The 22,350-nt window shown below is 45.1% G+C and overlaps 1 protein-coding gene across 5 annotated transcripts in view; it reads left to right on the forward strand.

Annotated features, from left to right (window-relative positions):
- The window catches only part of LOC117512923 (protein SON), a 451,527-nt gene that overhangs the window by 315,025 nt on the left and 114,152 nt on the right, over positions 1-22,350 (forward strand). For all 5 annotated transcript variants that reach the window (XM_034173153.1, XM_034173176.1, XM_034173169.1 and 2 more), the window contains one exon: positions 1,713-1,829. In XM_034173153.1, the coding sequence (XP_034029044.1) occupies positions 1,713-1,829 (117 nt within the window). The remainder of the gene's footprint in view (positions 1-1,712; positions 1,830-22,350) is intronic.

Genomic DNA, 22,350 nt, shown 5'->3' on the forward strand with positions numbered 1-22,350 from the left:
GTGTCATGATGGATTCGCTACTGGAACGAGACAAAACCACCTCCGTTTTGGTCTCACAGGACAGCTTTGAGATGGCGTTCAGACAGCTGTCGGTGGTTTTTCCATCAAGTGATTATCCGAGAAATTGTGGATGTGCCTGGACATGCCAGAACATGTCCTGTGAGGCTTCATCATGGCATTGCTTTGCGCCATGCGGCACCACCGCGACGTGCGGAATTCCTCCACACGGAATTCCTCCGCACGTCTGTCTCAATGTGCCGAAAAAGTGCTGATGTCCACGTCTTTTCACAATTCCTGTGCTAGTCAGATGACATCCCTGATAAAACACATCGTCCAGTTTGGAAATGAACGGCACATTCCACTGTTTTTGTCATGGAAAGAGGAGAGGAGGCTTCGCGCGTCACAGTTTTTAGTTTTTTTTTTTTTTATCAACTCAGAACATGAATATTCTTAAGGGTATGAATGAGTAACAGAACAGCCTCAGAATTGACATTCAATGTAGTAGGAAATTATGAACTAAGTATGCATGAACAAGAGCTGTCATAACCAACACAACTTTCTTTTTTATTATTATTTTTAATTTATGATCAAACTGTGATTTTTTTTCAATTATTTCTTTATTTTTACATTCTTGGTATTTTGATTAAGGTGTCTGTGCGTGTGTGTTTGTGTGTCCGTGTGTGTGACTGAGTGAGAGGGAGAGAGAGAGAGGTTGTTCTAAGACTGCTTATTTTTTAATGATCTGTGTAAACTTGGTGATTCATGCAAACATCCAGTGATGGCAAACAGGGAAATATGTCAATCTTGTTCACTGTATTCTTCTCAAAAGCACCGCATTCAGTACAAGCATAGTTTTCTAACTGACCTTATATCACCAGCCAGCAAAACAAGCGGTTAAAAAAAAAACAGTCAGTGAGCGACACAACATGAGCCGCTTTCAGCTCTGTCTTGTCAAATGCACCGCGTACGTTATGAAACAAGTTCACCAAGTAATGTTAAATACCAAACCAAAACAGAGGTGAATTAAAAAAAAATTAAGGAGCACAGCAACGTGAGCTAGAGTCAAGCCAAGCACACACACAGAGAGAGAGATATTCTGTGTGTGCGCGCGCGCGAGAAGCTGCAGAGAGAACGTGTCTGTGTAGGGAGGGGCGGGCGCTATGTGTGACTGGCCAGTCACAGAGTGTGAAGACAGTCAGTTGGCCAATAAGGATTTTCCTTCAGCACGAGCACAGATATTGATGAGTTTTATTCGGATCATGCTCATGCTCGTCAAAAATGCTTTATCTGTACCCTAGTGTATTGTTCCTTTCTTGACAGTTCCACAGGGGGGTATGGAAACAAATGCACATAAAGAGTGGGGGAGGGCCAGCAGTGAGTTTTTATGGCATTTTTTGACATATGTACTCCTGAACTGTAGGTGGAGCTCTATAGAAAACAATACTAGTAAAAAAAAACAACAACAACAAAACAGAAAAAACTGACAAAAGGTACACAGTTCTCCTTTAGAATGAGCTGTAATTTTGCAACATAAAAATAAATCTACGTTATGATGCTTGGATTTCAGTAGAAACTATTTTTTTTTTAGAATTTTGTGAAATCTGAAAGGCCATACAGTTTGAAGAGTCCCACCTCTCATTAATACTGTGATCAACTCACAGCATTTAATACACTGGTCAACATTTTTTTTTGTCAATATGTTATTTTGGTAGGTGAATGCATGGGCCCAGTCCACCACTATACCTGGTCTTTTCACTGGCTCAACTGGAGCACAAGTTCTCAGCTCAGAAGATCTTTCCACCAGTGGACCACAGGCTTGGCTGAAGAAGGTAATCAAGCATTTATCATGCAATTTTCATTTGTTTTTCTATTTATTTATTTATTTATTTATTTTTTTTTGTGGTTTTTAAAATCCTTCCATTTAATTTGGAATGAAGTTGGATGGCTTTCAACACTTTTCCAAGATAATAGAAGTTGCACTCACATGTTGGTAGTGTGCACTATACTGTACAGTAAACCATATGCTCCATTCATTTCACTGAAAGAACAGCAAATAACCCCTTCTAGGCTGACTGTGATAGTAGCACACTGATTGATTATTTCAGTTTTGCAACTTACCACAGCTGCATTGATGTTAATTTAGCCTCACCAGTGGACAGCATTGGGGAAAAAAATAGTCCAGAGAATAAAATTGATTGAATGATTTATATAGCATTTCAGAAAGAAGTTAAACTCCCAAAAGCAGTCCTATTTCAATACAATGTGGGAAATCTTCTACCCGGTTCTGTTCTGTGAATCCGTGCCTGGGTTGCTGCTCCTGCTGACGCTGGCTCACAGATCTGGCAACTTGCTTCCAACGGATTGTTTCCTGTTGTGATGCTTCCTTTATTTCTGTTTAACACTTCTTTTGGTTTTTAAGTGTATCTACTCTGAATCTTATTTAACTACAGTCCTGTTGTGAATCACTAATGGTTAGCTTTCACAAGCGGTTAGCTTTCCAGGGCTCGAAATAGTACATGCATGTGCTAGTTTGTGCATGTATTATTCGAGTGGTGCACGTAATTTTATACTCCACTAGCACTGGTGCAAGTAATTTTATCCAAGTTTTATCAACTATAAGCACCACTAGAATGAACCAATAAAGGAATAAATAAGGAAAACACAATTTCCAGTGTGTTGTCTTCATCTTCCCTGCGTTTTATGACTCTCACACATGGAGCGAGTTGCTGTGCTCTATTTGTTGTGTTCGCACGCGCACATGTAAACAAAGAAAAGAAAAAAAACTGGCTGCCACTGCGGTTCCCTCTCTCTCTACCCCCCCCTCAAACTCTGTCATCATTGTGTTATAAACCAGTCACCATTTGTTTTATTATACATCTGTGTAGTTAATAAAATTATCTTCACAGATGATTAGTTTGCACGCGCACATGAAAAAAAAACCTGGCTGCCGCTGCGGTTCCTTTACGGAACCTGTGAGAGGTCACTTAAAGTGATTTTTTTTTTTTTCTGGCCATGACAATTTGTGTGCACGTTTTCCTTTAATTGAGCCCACAAATTAATAAAACGTGCTCTCAAATTAATAAAACATGCGCACGTTTTCCTGTCCATGATAATTCGTGTGCACGTTTTCCTTTAATTGAGCCCTCGAATTAATAAAACGTGCGCACGTTTTCCTTTCGTTCAAAATGAACTCCATAATATGACATAAATTGTCATCCTTACGATGGGGAGACGTTTCACCCTCAGCATCCTTTTTAATGTGCTTAAACTCCAGATGATGCCATGCTGGGCAGCTGGAGTTCTCTGTATGTCCTTGTGCACCCAAACCATGATGATATACCCTGACCAGATCCATTTCTAATGGGAAAATGTATTACACTGTCTGCTGGTTTGTTGACTAATAGTCAACATTTATGTGTCAAGACAATGTTGAGTGCACGTTTTACAAATTGTGGCCACGTTTAAGTAGATCGTGTCCTTGTTTCACTCAAAAACGAGCACACAATATCATAAAACGTGCGCACATTCTCTCCACATGTAAAACATTTTGCGATGACACTTCCAGGGCTCCGTAGTTCCTCACTCTCTCTCTCTCTCCCCCTCAAACTCTGTCATAATTGTGTTATAAACCAGTCACCATTTGTTTTATTATACATCTGTGTAGTTAATAAATAAAATTATCTTCACGGACGATTCGTTCGCGCGCACACGTGACAAAAAAATTTAACTGTCTGCCGCTGCTGCTGCTCTCCCCTCAAACTCTCCACAGAGAGGAAGAGTCTGACACATCAAAGGAGGAGTTTTAAGGTTGATATAAGACTGACTTTTGGTTGTGCAAGTAACTTTTTTTTGGTGCAAGTAATTTTTTTGTTACTAGCACCAGTGCAAGTAGGTTAAAAATGTATTTCAACCCCTGGCTTTCGCTGATGGTTAGCTTTTGCTAGCAGTTAGCTTGTGTTAGCTAGGTCGACTTCCCCCCACCCCCTTCCATTTCTGTATTACTGTTTTTACCAGTCTAATACTACTATTAGTTTTTCAGTGTAACTGCTGTGAATTTTAGGTCATTATTTTACTCCTGTGTAAATCTTAAGAGTGGCTAGTATTTTCGCTAGCAGTAAGCTTGCGTTAGCTAAGTTGACCCCCTGGTGTTATGTGCCGACGCGGGTTGAGGAGCGGACCTGCGTCTGACTGAACCCAGCGCTAAATAACCAGAAAGTGGTTCCAAAAACAAAACAATTTTATTTCCCCTCTTGTGCAATACTTGGTGTACAACATAAAAGTGCATTTGTCTGGCGGAGTGAAGGACGGCGCGCTCTCCAGCACCCAAAGGGATCGAAGCCCGGCACTTCTGGACTCACATTCACCGCCAAACACCCCCCAGGTGGACACGACAAACTGACTCTGTGAAGGATAGAAGAGGTGAGGTAAGTCAACAGCTACAACTAATATCCTTCAAAGGCACACACTATCAGCAACACATTCAGGTTTGAATTTAAGTTTTATGTAAATGAGCAGCTTCTCACAACAGGTGGAGGATCATCATTCCGTACGCCACGGCAGTGAGAAGCGAGCTGCACAATTCTCATCAATGTTCAAATATACTGCGTAACAAAATACCAAATTACTGTTAACACTTATTCAGACAATCAATCACCTCTGATGTGTGCTGACAGCATGTGTCCCTCACCCAGGCGCGGTCCTCAGCGTCTCACAAACGAACGTCACAAGGTCGCGTTCCCGGCAATTCTGCTTGAATCACTCATGGCTTAAATGCAGAACGCCATCTCATGCGTCAGCTGAAAGTCTTTAAGTCTGCACGTGAGCATCATCCACAGGTGCTGCGAGTCATTAGGCCTGCACATGAACATCCTCCACAAGTGCAGCCAATAACGTTGATGAGGGTGAAGGATTCTTCTGCCAGCACCGTCTCCACAGACAAAAAACAGTTTGCATACCACCTGGAGAGCAAAGAAAAGAAAACAACACAAAAACATCCAGCCAAACCCCCCAACACACAACACCCTGGGTCTATAATATTTCTGTTAGGTTTTTAGTGCAACTGCTGTGAATTTTAGCTCATTATTTGTGTTAAATCTTAGGAGTGGTTTACTCTTAGGACCCCCCCCTCCCGTTTCTTTTATTACTGTTCCTACCATTCTAATATTTCTGTTACTTTTTCAGTGTAACTGCTGTGAATTTTAGCTCATTAATTTACTCCTGTGTGAACCTCAGGAGTGGTTAGCATATTCATTAGTTGTTAGCTTGTGCTTGCTTGGTTATTCTCTTGAATTTTCTTTTGCACAAAGTACACTACTTTACACTTTACATAAATCCTGCATGATGCTGGCAGATAGGGTGGCTCTTTTAGAGAACTGTGTCCGTAAGCTCGAACAGCTTCTCAGCTCAGTGGAGATAGATGTTAGGGGCACTCCAGATGAGGTTAGTGTTGGGCCGACTACCGTGCGCATTAGCCTAGAAACGGCGGCTATGGAGGACGGCTTTTGGACAGTGGTTAGGCGGAGGAAGTCTTGCAGAGCTTGGTGGTACCCCAATCATACTCGCCATTGCGAACTGTGAATTGGTTTTCTATCTTGAATATGCCTGATGTGAGTTCTTTGAGCCTACGCGTAACTCCCACACCTATCTCCAGGCCGAAATTCTGGGCTTTAGTGATAAGGCACTCTGTTACCCGCAAAGTCAGGCTCCTGATGCCGGCTAACGTTAAATGTATTCCTGGGACCAGAGCTTCTGACATTGCCTCCCATGTTAGGGTGCTGACGCTGCCGAAGGGTAGACAGACTAAGGAACATGACACGAGATACAGTCACATAGTTTTTCAAGTCCGCGCCAGTGATGTCAGGTGAAGCACTCACAGGTCACAAAAATGGACATAGAGAGGACTTGTGACCTTGCCAGAAAGATGTCACATCGATTAATAGTCTCTTGTCCCCTCCCCTCCCAGGAGTTGCCTCAAGGTACTTCACACAAGAAAGGTCTAACCTTAATAACCCCCAGAACAGCAGTGGTAAGGAAAAACTCCCTCTGAGGAAGAAGCCTCAAGCAGATCAGTCTCAAAGGGGTGACCCTCTGCTTGGGCCATACTACAGACACAAACTACAGATCAATTCACAAAATGAATATACAGGAAATGCTGTTGGTGCACAGGACAGGAGGATCTCCAACACAAATACCACACCCATCTCTGGATGGAACTACACCTTAAACACAGAGAAAAAACAGAATCAGGCATCAGAAAGACAAGAAATACAGTATAATTTGACAGCATTAAACAACAAGAAAAACAGGAAATACTAAAGTAATCGCCGGCCACTAGCCCTAAGCTTCACTAAAAGACCCATAATTTAGGTAAAGTTGAGGCCGCAGCCCACTCCTTTTCCTCATAAAATGAGTTAAAAGTGTAAATGCATAGAACTATACTACCAAGGGGTGCCTAAGACGGACCCCAAATTTCATGTCAGTAAGGTTAGAGGTAGTGTTATTAATCCATTTTATTTAGAAGATAAAAAAAGAAACAGAGAAGCATATATAAAACTGGAAGCTGTAGAGTTGCAGTACGTGAGATCATGTGGTGTGTGTAGTCATATGATGTGTGTGGTCATGTGGTGTAAGTGGTCATGTGGTGTATGTGGTCATGTGGCATGAGCGATCATGAGGAGTGTGTGGTCATGAGGTATGTATGGGCATGCTGTATAGGATTGTCTGAACAGGTGAGTTTTGAGTCTGGATTTGAAGAAGGGAAGGGAGTCAGTGTTGCGGAGGTCAGGGGGGAGTGAATTCCAGAGCTGGGGAGCAGAGCGGCTGAAGGCTCTGCTCCCCATGGTAACGAGACAGGAGGGGGGGAGAGTGAGTTGGAGAGAGGAGGAGCGTAGAAAGCGAGAGGGAGTAACTATGTGAAGGAGATCGGAGATGTATTGTGGAGCAAGGTTATGGATAGCTTTGTAAGTAGTGATGAGAATTTTGAAATTAATTTGTTGTTTTATTGGGAGCCAGTGGAGTTGTTGGAGAATGGGAGTGATGGAGTGGTGGGTGTCCTGGTGATGACCCATGCTGCAGAGTTTTGAAGGAGCCACAGTTTCTGGAGGGATTTGTTGGGGAGGCCAAAGAGGAGAGAGTTGCAGTAGTCGATCCAGGAGCTGACAAGACTGTGGACAAGGATGGCAGTGGTGTAAGGAGTAAGGGAAGGACGGAGACGAGCGATATTGCTGAGGTGGAAGTAGGCAGAGCGGGTGATGTTATTGATGTGGGAGTGAAAGGAAAGGGTGCTCTCGAGGATGATGCCCAGACTCTTGACCTGAGGGGAAGGGAGGACAGTGGAGTCATTGATAGTGATCGGAAACCTGTTGGATTTGGAAATAGTGGAGGACGTGCCTACAAGGAGGACTTCAGTTTTGTAGCTATTGAGTTTGAGAAAGTTGGAGGAGAACCAGGTGTTGAGTTCCTGTAAACAGAGGGTGAGGGAGGAAGGAGGAAGTGATGAAGAAGGTGTAGTAGAGAGGTAGAGCTGGGTGTCATCCGCGTAACAGTGGAAGTGAATATTGTATTTACGGAAGATGGAACCAAGAGGGAGAATGTAGATAATAAAGAGAAGGGGCCCCAGGACAGATCCCTGAGGCACACCAACAGAAACAGGGAAAGGGATAGATTCATGAGATTTGAGCTGAACAAACTGAGTACGTTTGAAGAGATAGGAAGTGAACCAGGAGAGAGGAGTGTTAGAGATGCCAATAGACTAGAGTCTGTGGAGGAGAATGCTATGGGAGATGGTGTCAAAAGCCGCTGTAAGATCAAGGACGATGAGGATGGAGAGTAAACCAGAGTCAGAAGCTATGAGAAGGTCATTGGTGATTTTCAGAAGTGCAGTTTCAGTGCCATGGAGAGGGCGAAAACCGTATTGAAATTGCTTAGATATTGTTAGTTGTGAGATGGGAGTGGAGTTGAGAGGTGACAGTTTTTTTTTTGAGAATTTTAGAGACGAAGGGGAGATTGGAAATTGGGTGGACGTTGTTAAAGTTATTAGGGTCCAAGCCAGGTTTTTTCAGAATGGGAGTTATTGATGCAGTTTTGGATGATGAGGGGACAGTTCCAGAGGACAGAGAGGAGTGAACAATGTTAGTGATGAAGGGGCGAGTGAGAAAAGACAGGATTTGACGAGAGCAGTAGGGAGGGGGTCGAGGGGACAGGTAGAGCTTTTAGATTTGAGAATTAGATCAGAAATGGCTTGGACAGAGGGGAGGGTAAAGCTAGAAAATCATGTGATAGGGCTTAGAAATGAAAGAGAGGTGTCCACTCCAGACAATGCAGCTCCGGTCGTCAGGAGTTGGTGAATTGAGATGACCTTGGAGATGAAGAAAGACATAAGTGAATTACAGAAATCAGGGGAGTGTAGGTGGTTGGGGAGGGAGTCTGGGGGTTTAGTTAGGTTGGAGAGAAGGGAGAATAGAATCCTGGAGTTATGGAGGTTGGAGTGGATGAGGCCAGAGTAGAAGGATATTTTAGCTGAGGAAATAGTGTCCTTGTAGAGAGTGATGTGGTTATTGTACATATCTTTATGTATTGTAAGTCCAGTTTTCTTGTACAGTCTTTCAAGTTGTCGTCCTTTGGCTTTGAGATGACGGAGAGTGGGAGTGAACCAGGGTGCAGAGCGGGAGAAGGAGACAGATCTGGTTTTGAGAGGAGCATGGGAGTTGAAGAGTGCGTGAAGGTGGCTATTGTAATGAGTAACCAGGTCGTCAGGTGAGGTGTGAGGATCAGTGGAAGGCAGGCTGTTGATGTCAGATGTGAATTTGTCAATGTTAATATCCTTGATTTTGTGAAATGAGATAGAGCGAGGGAGAGACAGTTTAGATAGGGAGAGGTTAATATTGAAAGTGATGAGCAGGTGGTCCGTGAAGGGGAGAGTATGGGATGTGCAGTCGGTAGGGGTTAATCCAGAGCAGCAAACCAAGTCCAAAATGTGTCCTTTGCAGTGGGTGGGGAAGTTGAGAAATTGTTGTAAGCCAAAGCTATCTAAACAGGAGGAAAAGTCTTTGCAGTGTTGGTTATTCAAATTGTCCAGATGAATATTTATGTCGCCAATGATAATGATATTACTTGATAATGTAGAGAGTTGAGTGAGGAGGTGAAAGAAGTCATTAAGAAAGTCCTTATTATATTTGGGTGGGCGGTAGTCAGCAGTGATAACTGTGGGAATGGGTCCTGGCAGAAGAGAAGCGGAGAGCTCGAAGGAGGAGCAAGCAGGCACGGACACCGGCAGGACTTTCCAAGTCTCGCGGTAAATCAGTGCGAGACCTCCGCCCCAGCCGCTAGCGCGACGCTGGCAGATATAAGCAAATCCAACCGGAGTGGAGTCATTAAGCGCGACAAAATCTCCCTGCCGCTGCCAAGTTTCTGTTAGACACAGAAAGTCAAGCCTTCGGTCGCTGAGGAGGTCCCGGACCAGCTGTCCCTTTGTACCGAGTGAGCGGACGTTGAGACCAAAGCGGAGAGAGGTGGAGATGTTGGCGGAGCGAGGCAGGGAAGAGAGCACGCGGGAATCGACCGTCCAACCAGCGCAATGGGAGGGACGCCGAGATGTGGATCAGATGGACTTTATTGCAGTAGCGTCATTATGGTGAGATCTCCGGCGAGATCCGCGGTGGATGTATCTCTGCCTTGGCTGATAGCCGATGTCCGGGGGCACAAGGCCAGGCTGTGGAAGCGAGACAGAGTGTCGTAGCCTCAACAGGTCAGCCGGAGAATATTGGAGGAGCGCCGCCACATGCAGTCGGACGAGGGACAGGACGAACAAGGTGAGTGTGAGGCACTGCACCAATTTGTAGATTCACATAGCCAGTAAGAGGTCCAGAGGTTGAAAACAGAATCCAGTTTCGTAAAATTGTTTATCTTTTTCTATTCCGGAGAGCAGCGGCAGCTAAAATGCGCCAGTGTTCACTCAAACCAGAACCGGATATTATTGTACACACTGAGAATGACTGGTCAAGTGTGACGTCAACCATGCAAGGGTACTACGAGTAATCCCAAAATGATTTTCCAGCCTATCAAGTAGAATATGATGATCCACTGTATCAAATGCAGCACTGAGATCTATCAGCACTAGAACTGTGGTGGTGTCTGAATCCATTGCAAGCAGAAGATCATTCACCACTTTAGTGAGAGCCGTCTCTGTGGAATGATATTTTCTAAAAGCAGCTTGTCTGCGAACATAGATAGAGCTCTACAGGGAGGGTAACATTAGGATTTTACAGCAGGCCACAGAGCAGGTGCAAGGCTTATGACAAATGTGGTTGTGGAATCCATTAGCTTAAGTTCAAAGTTCTTTATTAATTGTCTCCCTTAAGAGAAATTTGGCTTGGTACATAAGGGGGCTCTACTGCACAAACAATAAAACAAGACTAACATTTAAGATAGTTAAAACCACAATAGATAGATACAGCCAACAGTAAAATATACCTTTAAAGAACCTTAAAACAGTGAAAATAAACATAAAATTGTGCCAGGAAATGCGATTCTTAAGTTTCGCAAGTGGTGGGTGTGGCGAGGGGCTACACCCAAAGTACCCCCCTCCCCCAAAATGGGTTTATTTATCATGGGAGGTGCAGACTTCGTTCCAATGCCAGTTGATGCAGGTGTATTTACTGAATGGAAAAATCCAACTTAAGAAGATTTTTTTTTGGTGGAAGCACTAATTAAGAACACAATTAATTAGTGCTAATTAGAGTTTTATTTAACATGAAAGGTGCACAGTTGAAACCAACTTCATTACATAGTGTCACATCTCAGTAGTTAGAAAAATAAACTTAAGAAGAAAAATGATGGTGGAAAGACCTCTTAAGAAGGGCCACACCCTGCCACACCCCCCCAAAATGGATTTATTCAACATGGGAAGTGCAGACTTTATTTCCGTGCCAATTGATGCGGGGCTGTTCACTGAATGGAAAAACCCAACTTAAGAACATTTATTTTGGTGGATGCACTAATTAAGAACACAATTAATTAGTGCTAATTAGAGTTTCATTTAACATAAAAGGTGCGCAGTTGAAACAAACTTCATTACATAGTGCCACATCTCAGTAGCCATAAGAGTAAACTTAAGAACAAAAATGATGGTGGAACGACCCCTTAAGAAGGGCCATACCCTGCCACACCCCCCAAAAATGGATTTATTTAACATGGGAAGTGCAAACTTTATTTCAGTGCCAATTGATGTGGGGCTGTTCACTGAATGGAAAAACCCAACTTAAGAACATTTATTTTGGTGGAAGCACTAATTAAGAACATAGTTAATTAGCGCTAATTACAGTTTTATTGATGATGAATACTTTATTGAGCAAGTTAAAAACATTTATACATTGCGCACATTCATTTTTGAAAATCCGTACATTACTCAAAGGGAGTAGAATGAAGTAAAACTTATATTTTCTACCCCCTTTCACATGTTTTATTTTCGACTACGCAGACAAGAATAAATACAAAAAATTTGAGATCATATATACCTATATAAACACACACCTTGCATTATAAATATCAACATGTATTTACATAAATACACTACCTCTATACACAAATACCCTTGCATACACCAATACACACACTAGATTCAATGAGATTTGACAGTATAACACTTTTAACCCACATACATGCACCCATGGGCACCCAGCGCATGCATGCATGCACGCACATTTACCCTTTCAATAGGAACCATGTCAATTTTAAGATTTACTTTTGTTTTCATTTCTCGGTTTCCAAAGAGCATTAATTTTGTCTTTGAAATATTAAGTGACAATTTATTACTATCAAACCAATTTTTTATTTTAATAATTTCTATTTGCATTTCGATCACAAGTTGTTCCAAGTTTTCCCCAGAACATACTATCGTTGTGTCATCAGCAAAGAGGATAAATTTCAGTTTTTCAGAGATGAATTGCAAGTCATTAATATAAATTTAAAAAAGTTTAGGTCCTAAAACGGACCCTTGTGGAACTCCACAATGTATCTGTTTAAACAAAGATTTATATTCTCCTATTTGTACATATTGTTGCCTGTTGTTTAAATAAGATTGGAGCCAATTTAGTGCAATACCCCTTATGCCAATTTTTTCCAATTTACGTAATATTATGTTGTAGTTAATAGTATCAAACGCCTTTTTTAAGTCAATGAAGATCGCCATTGTATGTTTCTTTTTATCAATATTATTTGTTATTTCTTCCACTAAATCAATTAAAGCTAAAGTTGTTGATCTATTTTTTTCTGAAACCATACTGGTTATCGTTTAATATCTTGAACTTTTCAATGTATTGATCTAACCGTACTGTATATAGTTTTTCTAAAATTTTTGAGAATTGAGAAAAAAACAGATATAGGTCTATAATTTGAGAATAGATACTTATCTCCACTTTTATATATAGGTGTAATTTTGGCAATCTTCATTTGACTTGGAAACTCTCTCTCTCTGTCTTAACATAAAAGGTGCACAGTTGAAACCAACTTCATTACATAGTGCCACATCTCAGTAGTCAGAAAAATGAACTTAAGAACAAAAATGATGGTGTAAAGACCCCTTTAGAATGGTCATACCAAGATACCCCCAAATGGTATTATATAACACAATAGGTTTAGACTTAATTTCAATCACTGAAGGGGGTATTCACTGAAACCCTATTGTTAAATCCTTTTGGAAGGTCACAGTTGAAACCTACTTCATTACATAATATGACATCTCGGGGGGGGATAAGGAAAAAGTAATGCCGAAAGTCACTCCTTACAAATAAAATAAGAAGGATGATTTGTATAAAAGCAAAGAGGTATAATATATAATATATGCTTTTATACAAATCATCATCCTTAAAGTATTAAATAGCAGACATCATAATGCTCCTACCTGTGCAATTGGTATATTCAAATGCTATACTTTCTAAAACATGTTGAATGACCATTAGCTTATTGGACAATGGATCAATGGATCGAGGCAGGCACAGTGAACGCAATCAAATATGGGAGGTGTAGGGGTGTGGAGTGGAAACAAATGGCAACAACACAACAGAGCTAAAACGGAAATCAAGGGCAGAATATAATACAACGACAAACCGGGCATGAAAATGAAAACTGACAGAAAATAAACACCAAGACAAAACTAAACTGGAACTAAGAAAACAAAGTGGCTAAATAAACTAAAAATAAAACAGAGATTGTGATTAACAAAACCTGGAACTAAAGCACAACACATAACAAACAAGAAGAACAAAATAAACAAGTGGCAAACAATGAAAACACATTCTGGCTAAACAAAACAAGAACAGAACTGGACAATGGCTAAAGTATAAAAGTAGCAAAGAAACAAAGTAACAAAGCAAAACTAGAACAGAGAATAACCAAATCATGAAAATAATTAATAAAAAAGCTGGGGCAAAAGGGGATGAACTAAATAAAGAGGCAAAATGAGGAGTAAGGCCTAGACCCGGGCTGGACATGACATTTCCTACCGGTTCCATTTGCACAGAGGGATGTGATACCTCCTCCCTGAGTTTATCAAAGTATACTCTGAGTGCAGAACATGTGAGCTGTTCGTTAAGATGTTTTTTGCTTGTGCAATGGTTACTTGGTCAGAGAGTTCTTGAAAACTCGGAGTGTGGCCCATGATCTTACCCGAGGTTTTAATGAGGGAATGGATCTGTGCTTTCAATTTGACTGGAAGGTTCCCAGACCAGCCGGTGATACCATAGCGAACAATGGACTCAGTTGTTAGCATCATATTCTTGCAGACCCCGAATAAATGGAGTCTGTGCAGGAGGTGAAGACGTTGATGAATCTGTACAGACGGAGATAACCTGTGCTGCCAGCTTTAGTTACGTTCAATGTGAACACCAAGGTATTTGGAAGAGGTCACCTGGTTAATTGTAAGGTTGTGTATGACAACAGGGCTCTGGTCACCGGCTGATCTGGGATCCAGCATCATCTCCACCATCTTGTTTGTATTAATCTGGAGTTTATGGTTGTCACACCAAGCCACAAACTCATCCACAGTGGCCATGGGGGAAGAAACATCTAGGGACCTGGAAAGTAGACTCAGAATTACAGTATCATGATAAAACTTCACCACATGCTGGTCAGGCCTAGAGCTAACACAGTCATTAGTGTGCAGGGTAAACAGGAATGGTGAGCTGAGGCACCCCTGGGGGGCTCCTGTATAGTACAGCAGATAACAGAATATTTACAGAGGAATCCTTCAAATCTGGAAACAAGCACCAAAGTTGGCACAAATACTCCTTAGACATTACTCTTTTGAAAAAACTGAGTATCCACTTGAATTTTCAGTAGGCGGCCAGGTAGGGTCAGTTGAAGAATTACACAGGGGTCAAAATTTAAAAATGTTTCAATCATATTGAAAGCTATACTACATTATTTGTCTGATCACAACGATACCAAAAAGGTATAGTTTGGACTATCTATGACTGAATGTTATGGAGTTATGGGGTAAAAACAGCAAGAATGATAACAAAGGTCAGCATTAGTTTGTACAGGGATCAGATGTTAAAGTTGCTCTAAGTATTGTAAAATGTGATGCAAATTATTGGTTGAGTTAATAGGTTTTAAAAGGGAATAGTTTGCACTATGTGGCATGCTTAGTTATTATGTTACAGGGTAAAATATGTCACATGTCATAGAATCCAATGGACATCGACATTATTCTACCTTTACCTTGCAGACCAAGCATTCAACACAGTCAAAACTGTTTCATTTATTAATCCTATTAGTTCAACCAATAATTTGGACCACTTTTTACCAACTTTAACTTCTAACCCCTGTACAAACTGAAATTGACCTTTGTCACCATTCTTATTGTTTTTACCCCATAACTCCATAACATTCAGTCATAGATAGTCCAAACTATACCTTTTTGGTATAGTTGTGATCAGACAAATAATGTGGTATAGCTTTCAAAATGATTGGAGCATTTTTAAATTTTGACCCCTGTGTAATTCTTCAATTGACCCCTACCTGGCTGCCTACTGAAAATTCAAGTGGATACTCAGTTTTTTTCAAAAGAGTAATGTTTGAGGAGTATGTGTTCCAATTTTGGCACTTGTTTCCAGAAATGAACAATTGTTACAGTTATCTGCTCCACTAGTACAGCTTACCACTGTATCAGAAAGTTGTCCATTTATTTTTTACCACCTGATTAAGAAAGGGTTACCTTTCATTTGTGCCAGCTTCCTAAGAAGAATGTGTGGCTGAATAGAGTTAATTTAGCTCTTCTGCAAATGTTTTCAGCAGAAAAATGGACATTTTGTCTGGCCCTGTTGCTTTTTTCCCACACGTGGATTTAAATGTTTTTGCCACAGCATCGGACTCTATCTGAATCCTGTCCTTTGAATCACATGTCACATCCTTCAGGACAGCACAACAATCCTTAGTGTTATCAGTTTGAAATCGTAAATAAAAGTTATTCAGCTCATTTGCCCTCTTAGTCTTATCAATGTTGTGAAGATGTAGGAACACGGACCCACAACAGGGGGCGTTAAATGAACGGGCAATGGATAAGCCAAACAGTAACAATTTAATGTTGTGAAGTGCACAACGGAATACAGACAAATACAGTTTTGGTACTACAAACAATTATATGTTGAGTGACGTGTGGGCAGGCTTGAGGATAGGAGACGTCCGTCCAGAACCGATCCGGATCCCACACGGCCCTCACTGCCACGGATCTGAAGAACACCGGAGCCGCCAAGTCCTGGATCCCCAGGTGGCCACTGTCTCCAGCTGTCAGACCTGGTACTGCTGGCAGAGAACAGAAACAGTATAGATGAGTGTGAGTTCGCACACTCAGTAATCCCACAGTCTGTGTTCTTTTGGGAGGGAGCACCTCCACCTCCAGTCACAAACTTGTGCAGCTCCTGTCTAACCACTTATCTGGTTGGAGTGTGAATCGAAGCCGTCGCTGGTCACAACTAACGCCAATCCCACAGATAAGGCAACACCACAGGAAAACGGCTGCAAAAGAGTTCAGACTATTATTCAGTTTTAAGTCAGCAGAAAAATTACCTCTTCTGGTAGCTGATTTCTCGGTGGGGAGGTGGAGTTGCAGTCCGGCCTTTATGGTGGTGGTGATGTGATGTGGATGAGTGACAGCTGGTGCTGATGACGAGTGACAGCTGTCACTCCCGGTTGCTATGACGCCCTCTCGTGCTTGAAGCCCACACTTCAAGCATGGCACCATCTGGTGGTGGTGGGCCAGCAGTACCTCCTCTTCAGCGGCCCACACAACAGGACCCCCCCCCCTCAACGGGCGCCTCCTGGTGCGCACAGTCCAAGCCGGCTCCCCGTCAATGATCCGGGCAGGCGGCGGCACCGGTCCAGGGGCACAGAGGGGAGAGGTGTGGCAGGGTTTGAGTCGTGACACGTGAAAAACCGGGTGTATCCGCAATGAAGCTGGCAGCTTTAGCTTCACTGCGGCAGGACTGAGGACTTTTAGGATGGTGAAGGGTCCTGTGAATCTGTCCTTAAGTTTTTGGGATTCCACCTGCAGGGGGATGTCCTTTGTAGATAGCCAGACCGCCTGCCTGGGCTGATACGTAGGGGCCGGGGCACGCTGGCGGTCTGCATGGGCCTTAGCCCTCGTCCGGGCTTTGAGCAGGGCAGAGCGGGCAGTATGCCACACCCGACGGCACCTCCTCAGATGGGCCTGGACTGAGGGCACCCCGACCTCTCCCTCCACTAGCGGAAATAATGGGGGCTGGTACCCCAAACATACCTCGAATGGGGAGAGGCCGGTGGCAGAGGACACTTGGCTATTATGAGCATACTCGATCCAGGCCAGATGGCCACTCCAGGCCGTCGGGTGCGCGGAGGTCACGCAGCGGAGGGCCTGCTCCAGTTCCTGATTCGTCCACTCTGCCTGCCGTTCGTCTGGGGGTGGTACCCGGACGAGAGACTTACGGTGGCCCCCAGTTCCCTGCAGAAACTCCTCCAGACCTGGGAGGAGAACTGAGGACCACGATCTGAGACAATGTCTGATGGAATCCCATGCAGACACACGACATGGTGGACCAGGAGGTCTGCAGTCTCTTGGGCCGTCGGGAGCTTCGGGAGGACCACGAAGTGGGCCGCCTTGGAGAACCGGTCCACTATCGTGAGGATGGTAGTCTTGCCCTGGGACGGCGGGAGGCCCATGACGAAGTCCAGGCCAATGTGAGACCAGGGGCGATGAGGCACTGGCAGAGTCTGGAGGAGGCCTTGGGTCTTTTGGTGGTCCGCTTTGCCCCTGGCGCAGGTGGTGCAGGCCTGGACGTACTCCCGGACATCAGCTTCCAGAGACGTCCCCCAGAAGCGCTGCCGGACAACTGCCACGGTTCTTCGCACCCCTGGGTGGCAGGAGAGCTTGGAACCGTGACAGAGGTCCAGGACTGCAGCCCTGGCCTCTGGTGGGACGTACATTTTGCTCTTCAGTCCAGTCCCCGGGTCCGGGTTCCGTGTCAGGGCCTCCCGGACGGTCTTCTCCACGTCCCAGGTGAGGGTGGCCATGACAGTGGACTTGGGGATGATGGTTTCTGTTGGGTCTGACAGTTTGGTCCTGACTTCCTCCTCGTGCACCCGGGACAGGGCGTCAGACCATTGGTTCTTCGTCCTGGGGCGGTATGTGATCCGAAAGTCAAAACGCCCGAAGAACAGTGACCAGCGGGCTTGCCTGGGGTTCAGACGCTTGGCGGTCCGGATGTACTCCAGGTTCCGATGGTCAGTGAAAACCGTGAATGGTACCGAAGCTCCTTCCAACAGGTGTCTCCACTCCTCCAGAGCCTCCTTCACCGCAGAAGTTCCCGTTTGCCGACCTCATAATTCCTTTCAGCCGGGGTCAACCTGCGGGAAAAATAGGCACATGGGTGGAGAACCTTGTCGGACTCCCCGCTCTGGGATAGCACAGCTCCTATCCCTGAGTCAGAGGCGTCCACTTCAACTATAAACTGGCGATTTGGATCAGGCTGCACCAGAACTGGTGCAGTCGAGAACCGGCGTTTCAACTCCCTAAACGCGGCTTCGCACCGATCCGACCAGGTGAAGGGGACTTTAGTGGAGGTCAGGGCTGTCAGGGGGCTAACCACCTGACTATAGCCCTTGATGAACCTCCAGTAAAAATTAGCAAAATTGAGGAACTATTGTAGTTTCCTACGGTTTGTTGGTTGGGGCCAATCTCTCACCGCCGCTACCTTGGCCGGATCGGGTGCGACGGAGTTCGAGGAGATGATGAACCCCAGGAAGGACAAAGAAGTACGGTGGAACTCGCACTTCTCGCCCTTCACAAACAGCCGGTTCTCCAACAACCGCTGCAGGACCTGACATACATGCGTAACATGAGTCTCAGGATCCGGGGAAAAGATGAGTATATCGTCTAGATATACGAAGACAAACCGATGCAGGAAGTCCCGCAAGACGTCATTAACCAAAGCTTGGAACGTCGCGGGGGCATTAGTGAGGCCGAACGGCATGACTAGGTACTCAAAGTGACCTAGCGGGGTGTTGAATGCCGTCTTCCATTCGTCTCCCTTCCGGATCCGAACCACGTGGTACGCATTCCTAAGATCCAGTTTTGTGAAAATTTGGGCTCCATGCAGGGGCGTGAACACTGAATCTAACAGGGGCAGAGGGTATCGGTTGCGAACCGTGATCTCGTTCAGCCCCCTGTAATCAATGCATGGATGGAGTCCGCCGTCCTTTTTGCCCACGAAAAAGAAACCTGCACCCATCGGGGAGGTGGAGTTCCGGATCAGCCCGGCAGCTAATGAGTCCCGGATGTACGTCTCCATTGATTCTCGCTCAGGACGTGAGAGGTTGTACAGTCTGCTGGACGGGTACTCAACGCCCAGGATCAAATCAATGGCACACTCGTACAGACGGTGTGGGGAAGGGTGAGCGCCAGATCTTTGCTGAAAACGTCAGCAAGATCATGGTACTCACTTGGCACCGCCATCAGATTGGGGGGGACTTTAACCTCCTCACTAGCTGTCACACCAGGCGGAACCGAAGATCCAAGACATTCCCGGTGGCAGGTTTCGCTCCACTGAGCCACAACCCCAGACGGCCAATCAATCCGGGGATTGTGTTTTATCATCCAAGGATAACCCAATATCACACGGGAGGTAGAAGGTGTCACGTAAAACACAATCTCCTCCCTGTGATTACCAGACACCACCAATGTCACTGGCTGTGTCTGGTGTGTGATTAATGGAAGAAGGGTGCCATCTAGTGCCCGTACCTTCAAAGGTGAAGGTAGAGCCACTAGAGGGAGCCCGACTTCCCTTGCCCATCTACTGTCCAGCAGATTCCCCTCCGACCCCGTGTCCACCAGTGCTGGGGCGTGAAGGGTTAGATCCCCACTCAGGATCGTGACTGGGATGCGTGCAGATTTTCGGGGTCTCCCCGCATGGGTATTGTGACCCACCCTTAGCCCAGTCTCTAAGGACGAGTGCTGCTGTATTGACCGTTTGGGGCATTTTTTCTGTGTGTGCTCAGTTGAGCTGCAGAGAAAACACTCCCCATGGACCAGCCTCCTTTGTCTCTGATCTGATCGCCTTTTGGCCCTGCTCGTTTCCCTAGCAACGTCAGCAGGGGGAGCTGTTGTCAGGTGGAGTACCCTGGCTGTGGAGCGTGGGGAAGTCGGCTCCTTTTCGGACCCGGGTGGAAGAGGGACGGCTTGTGCCTGACCACGCCCTTCGTCTCGCTCCCGTCGGTGTTCTGTTAATCGGTTGTCTAACCGTATTACCAGGTCGATAAGCCCGTCTAAATCCCGCGGCTCGCCCTTTGCCACCAGGTGCTCCTTAAGGACCAGAGACAGTCCGTTTACAAAGGCGGCGCGGAGCGCAACAGCATTCCAGCCGGCTCACGCTGCCGCAATGCGGAAGTCGACTGCATACTTAGCTGCGCTCCGACACCCCTGTCTTATTGACAGCAGCACGCTTGAAGCGGTCTTGCCTCTATGAGGGTGGTCGAACACCTGTCGGAACTCCCTCACAAACCCAGTATATGTCGTTAGGAGCCGGGAATTCTGCTCCCAGAGCGACGTAGCCCAGGCGCGTGCCTCTCCTCGAAGCAAATTTATAACGTAAGCCACCCGGCTAGCATCTGACGCGTACATGACGGGACGCTGTGAAAAGACGAGTGAGCACTGCATCAAGAAGTCCGCGCACGTCTCAACACAGCCTCCGTACAGCTCCAGAGGGCTTATGTATGCTCCAGGGGAAGGTGGGGGGGTTCGTTGAACGACCAGTGGAACGTCTGTTTCTGGCATTCGGTCAGCAGGAGGAGGTGCTGCAGCAGCGCCCTGAGCATGCGCTTCCACCTGGGCGGTGAGAGCCTCCATCCTCCAATTGAGAATAACGCTCTGCTTGGTGACTAAGTCCCACCGAGCAGTGAAAGCGGTTACGATTTGCTGCAGCTCACCTAACACGCCTCCTGCTGACGCCTGTGCACCTCGCTCTTCCATTTGCTGTTCAAGCGATGCTTGACGCCCCTCGGGGATCCATGACGCTGGCCGAGAAATCCTGTTGTGAAGATGTAGGAACACGGACCCACAACAGGGGGCGTTAAATGAACGGGCAATGGATAAGCCAAACAGTAACAATTTAATGTTGTGAAGTGCACAACGGAATACAGACAAATACAGTTTTGGTACTACAAACAATTATATGTTGAGTGACGTGTGGGCAGGCTTGAGGATAGGAGACGTCCGTCCAGAACCGAGCCGGATCCCACACGGCCCTCACCGCCAACGGATCTGAAGAACACCGGAGCCGCCAAGTGCTGGATCCCCAGGTGGCCACCGTCTCCAGCTGTCAGACCTGGTACTGCTGGCAGAGAACAGAAACAGTATAGATGAGTGTGAGTTTGCACACTCAGTAATCCCACAGTCTGTGTTCTTTTGGGAGGGAGCACCTCCACCTCCAATCACACACTCGTGCAGCTCCTGTCTAACCACTTATCTAGTTGGAGTGGGAAGCGAAGCCGTCGCTGGTCACACCTAACGCCAATCCCACAGATAAGGCAACACCACAGGAAAACGGCTGCAAAAGAGTTCAGACTATTATTCAGTTTTAAGTCAGCAGAGAAATGACCTCTTCTGGTAGCTGATTTCTCGGTGGGGAGGTGGAGTTGCAGTCCGGCTTTTATGGTGGTGGTGATGTGATGTGGATGAGTGACAGCTGGTGCTGATGACGAGTGACAGCTGTCACTCCCGGTTGCTATGACGCCCTCTTGTGCTTGAAGCCCACACTTCAAGCAGGGCACCATCTGGTGGTGGTGGGCCAGCGGTACCTCCTCTTCAGCGGCCCACACAACAATCAATGACAAACAGAGACTTCCTTTTTGCCTCCATGTTGGTCATGGCTTTGATAGAGTCCCACAATTTCCTGGAATTGGACATAGAGTGGTCTTCTATCCACTCTTTGTATTGAAGCCTGTCAAGTCTCATCTGATGGTTCAGTTCCTTTTGGGCTCCTCTGACACCCCCAGTGTCACCAAATTTGAAAGCATTCTTCTTCCTCCTGATGCAATACTTAATAGCTCTTGTGATGTACAGTTTAGTATTTGGAAACCTTTTAACGGTTTTCTGAGGTACAATGGAGTCAACACAAAAGGAAATATAGGCAATTATGGATTCAGCAGCACAACTAATGTTCATATCATTGAAGAAAATGTCCCAATCTGTAGACAGAAAACACCCTTTCAATTCCTCAATGTTTTCCCTGCACCACAACTTTACAGTCTGGATTTCTGGTTTGTTAGACTTGAAAACTGACCGATAAATGAGTAGCAGATGGATCACATTGTGGTCAGAGTTACTAATAGGAGGTTTAACTTTGGCAGTATAAGCCCCCTTAATGATTCCATAACACTTATCCAGGATGTTAGTTTATTTTGTCACTGTATATAGGCCCCCTAGCCCATACTCTGAATTGTTAGATGGTTTTGGTGCATTCATCTCTAACTTGTCAACTAGTGCAGATAACATTCTGATTATTGGTGACTTTAACATTCATATAAATAAGTCTTCTCTGCAAATCATTTATGGAAATTGTGGATTAGGATTTCAGCAATCATTCGGGACTTGATGCACATTAGTGGAAATACCCTGGATTTAGTTCTCACACATGGTATTGCTGTCATCATGCCTTTTGCATCAGTGGTCTCTGAGCACTCACTTATTAGGTTTACATTTTCGCTGCCGTGTTTAGTGGAACAGCAACCTTATTTATCACTGTGGTGACGCTAGACTGAATTCGAGGCCAGACTGCCTGATATCTTAGCTTCACATTTGGAAAATACCCAATCAGTAGACAGTCT

This window comes from Thalassophryne amazonica, chromosome 1, assembly GCF_902500255.1.
Source record: "Thalassophryne amazonica chromosome 1, fThaAma1.1, whole genome shotgun sequence".
Taxonomy (NCBI): Eukaryota; Metazoa; Chordata; class Actinopteri; order Batrachoidiformes; family Batrachoididae; genus Thalassophryne; species Thalassophryne amazonica.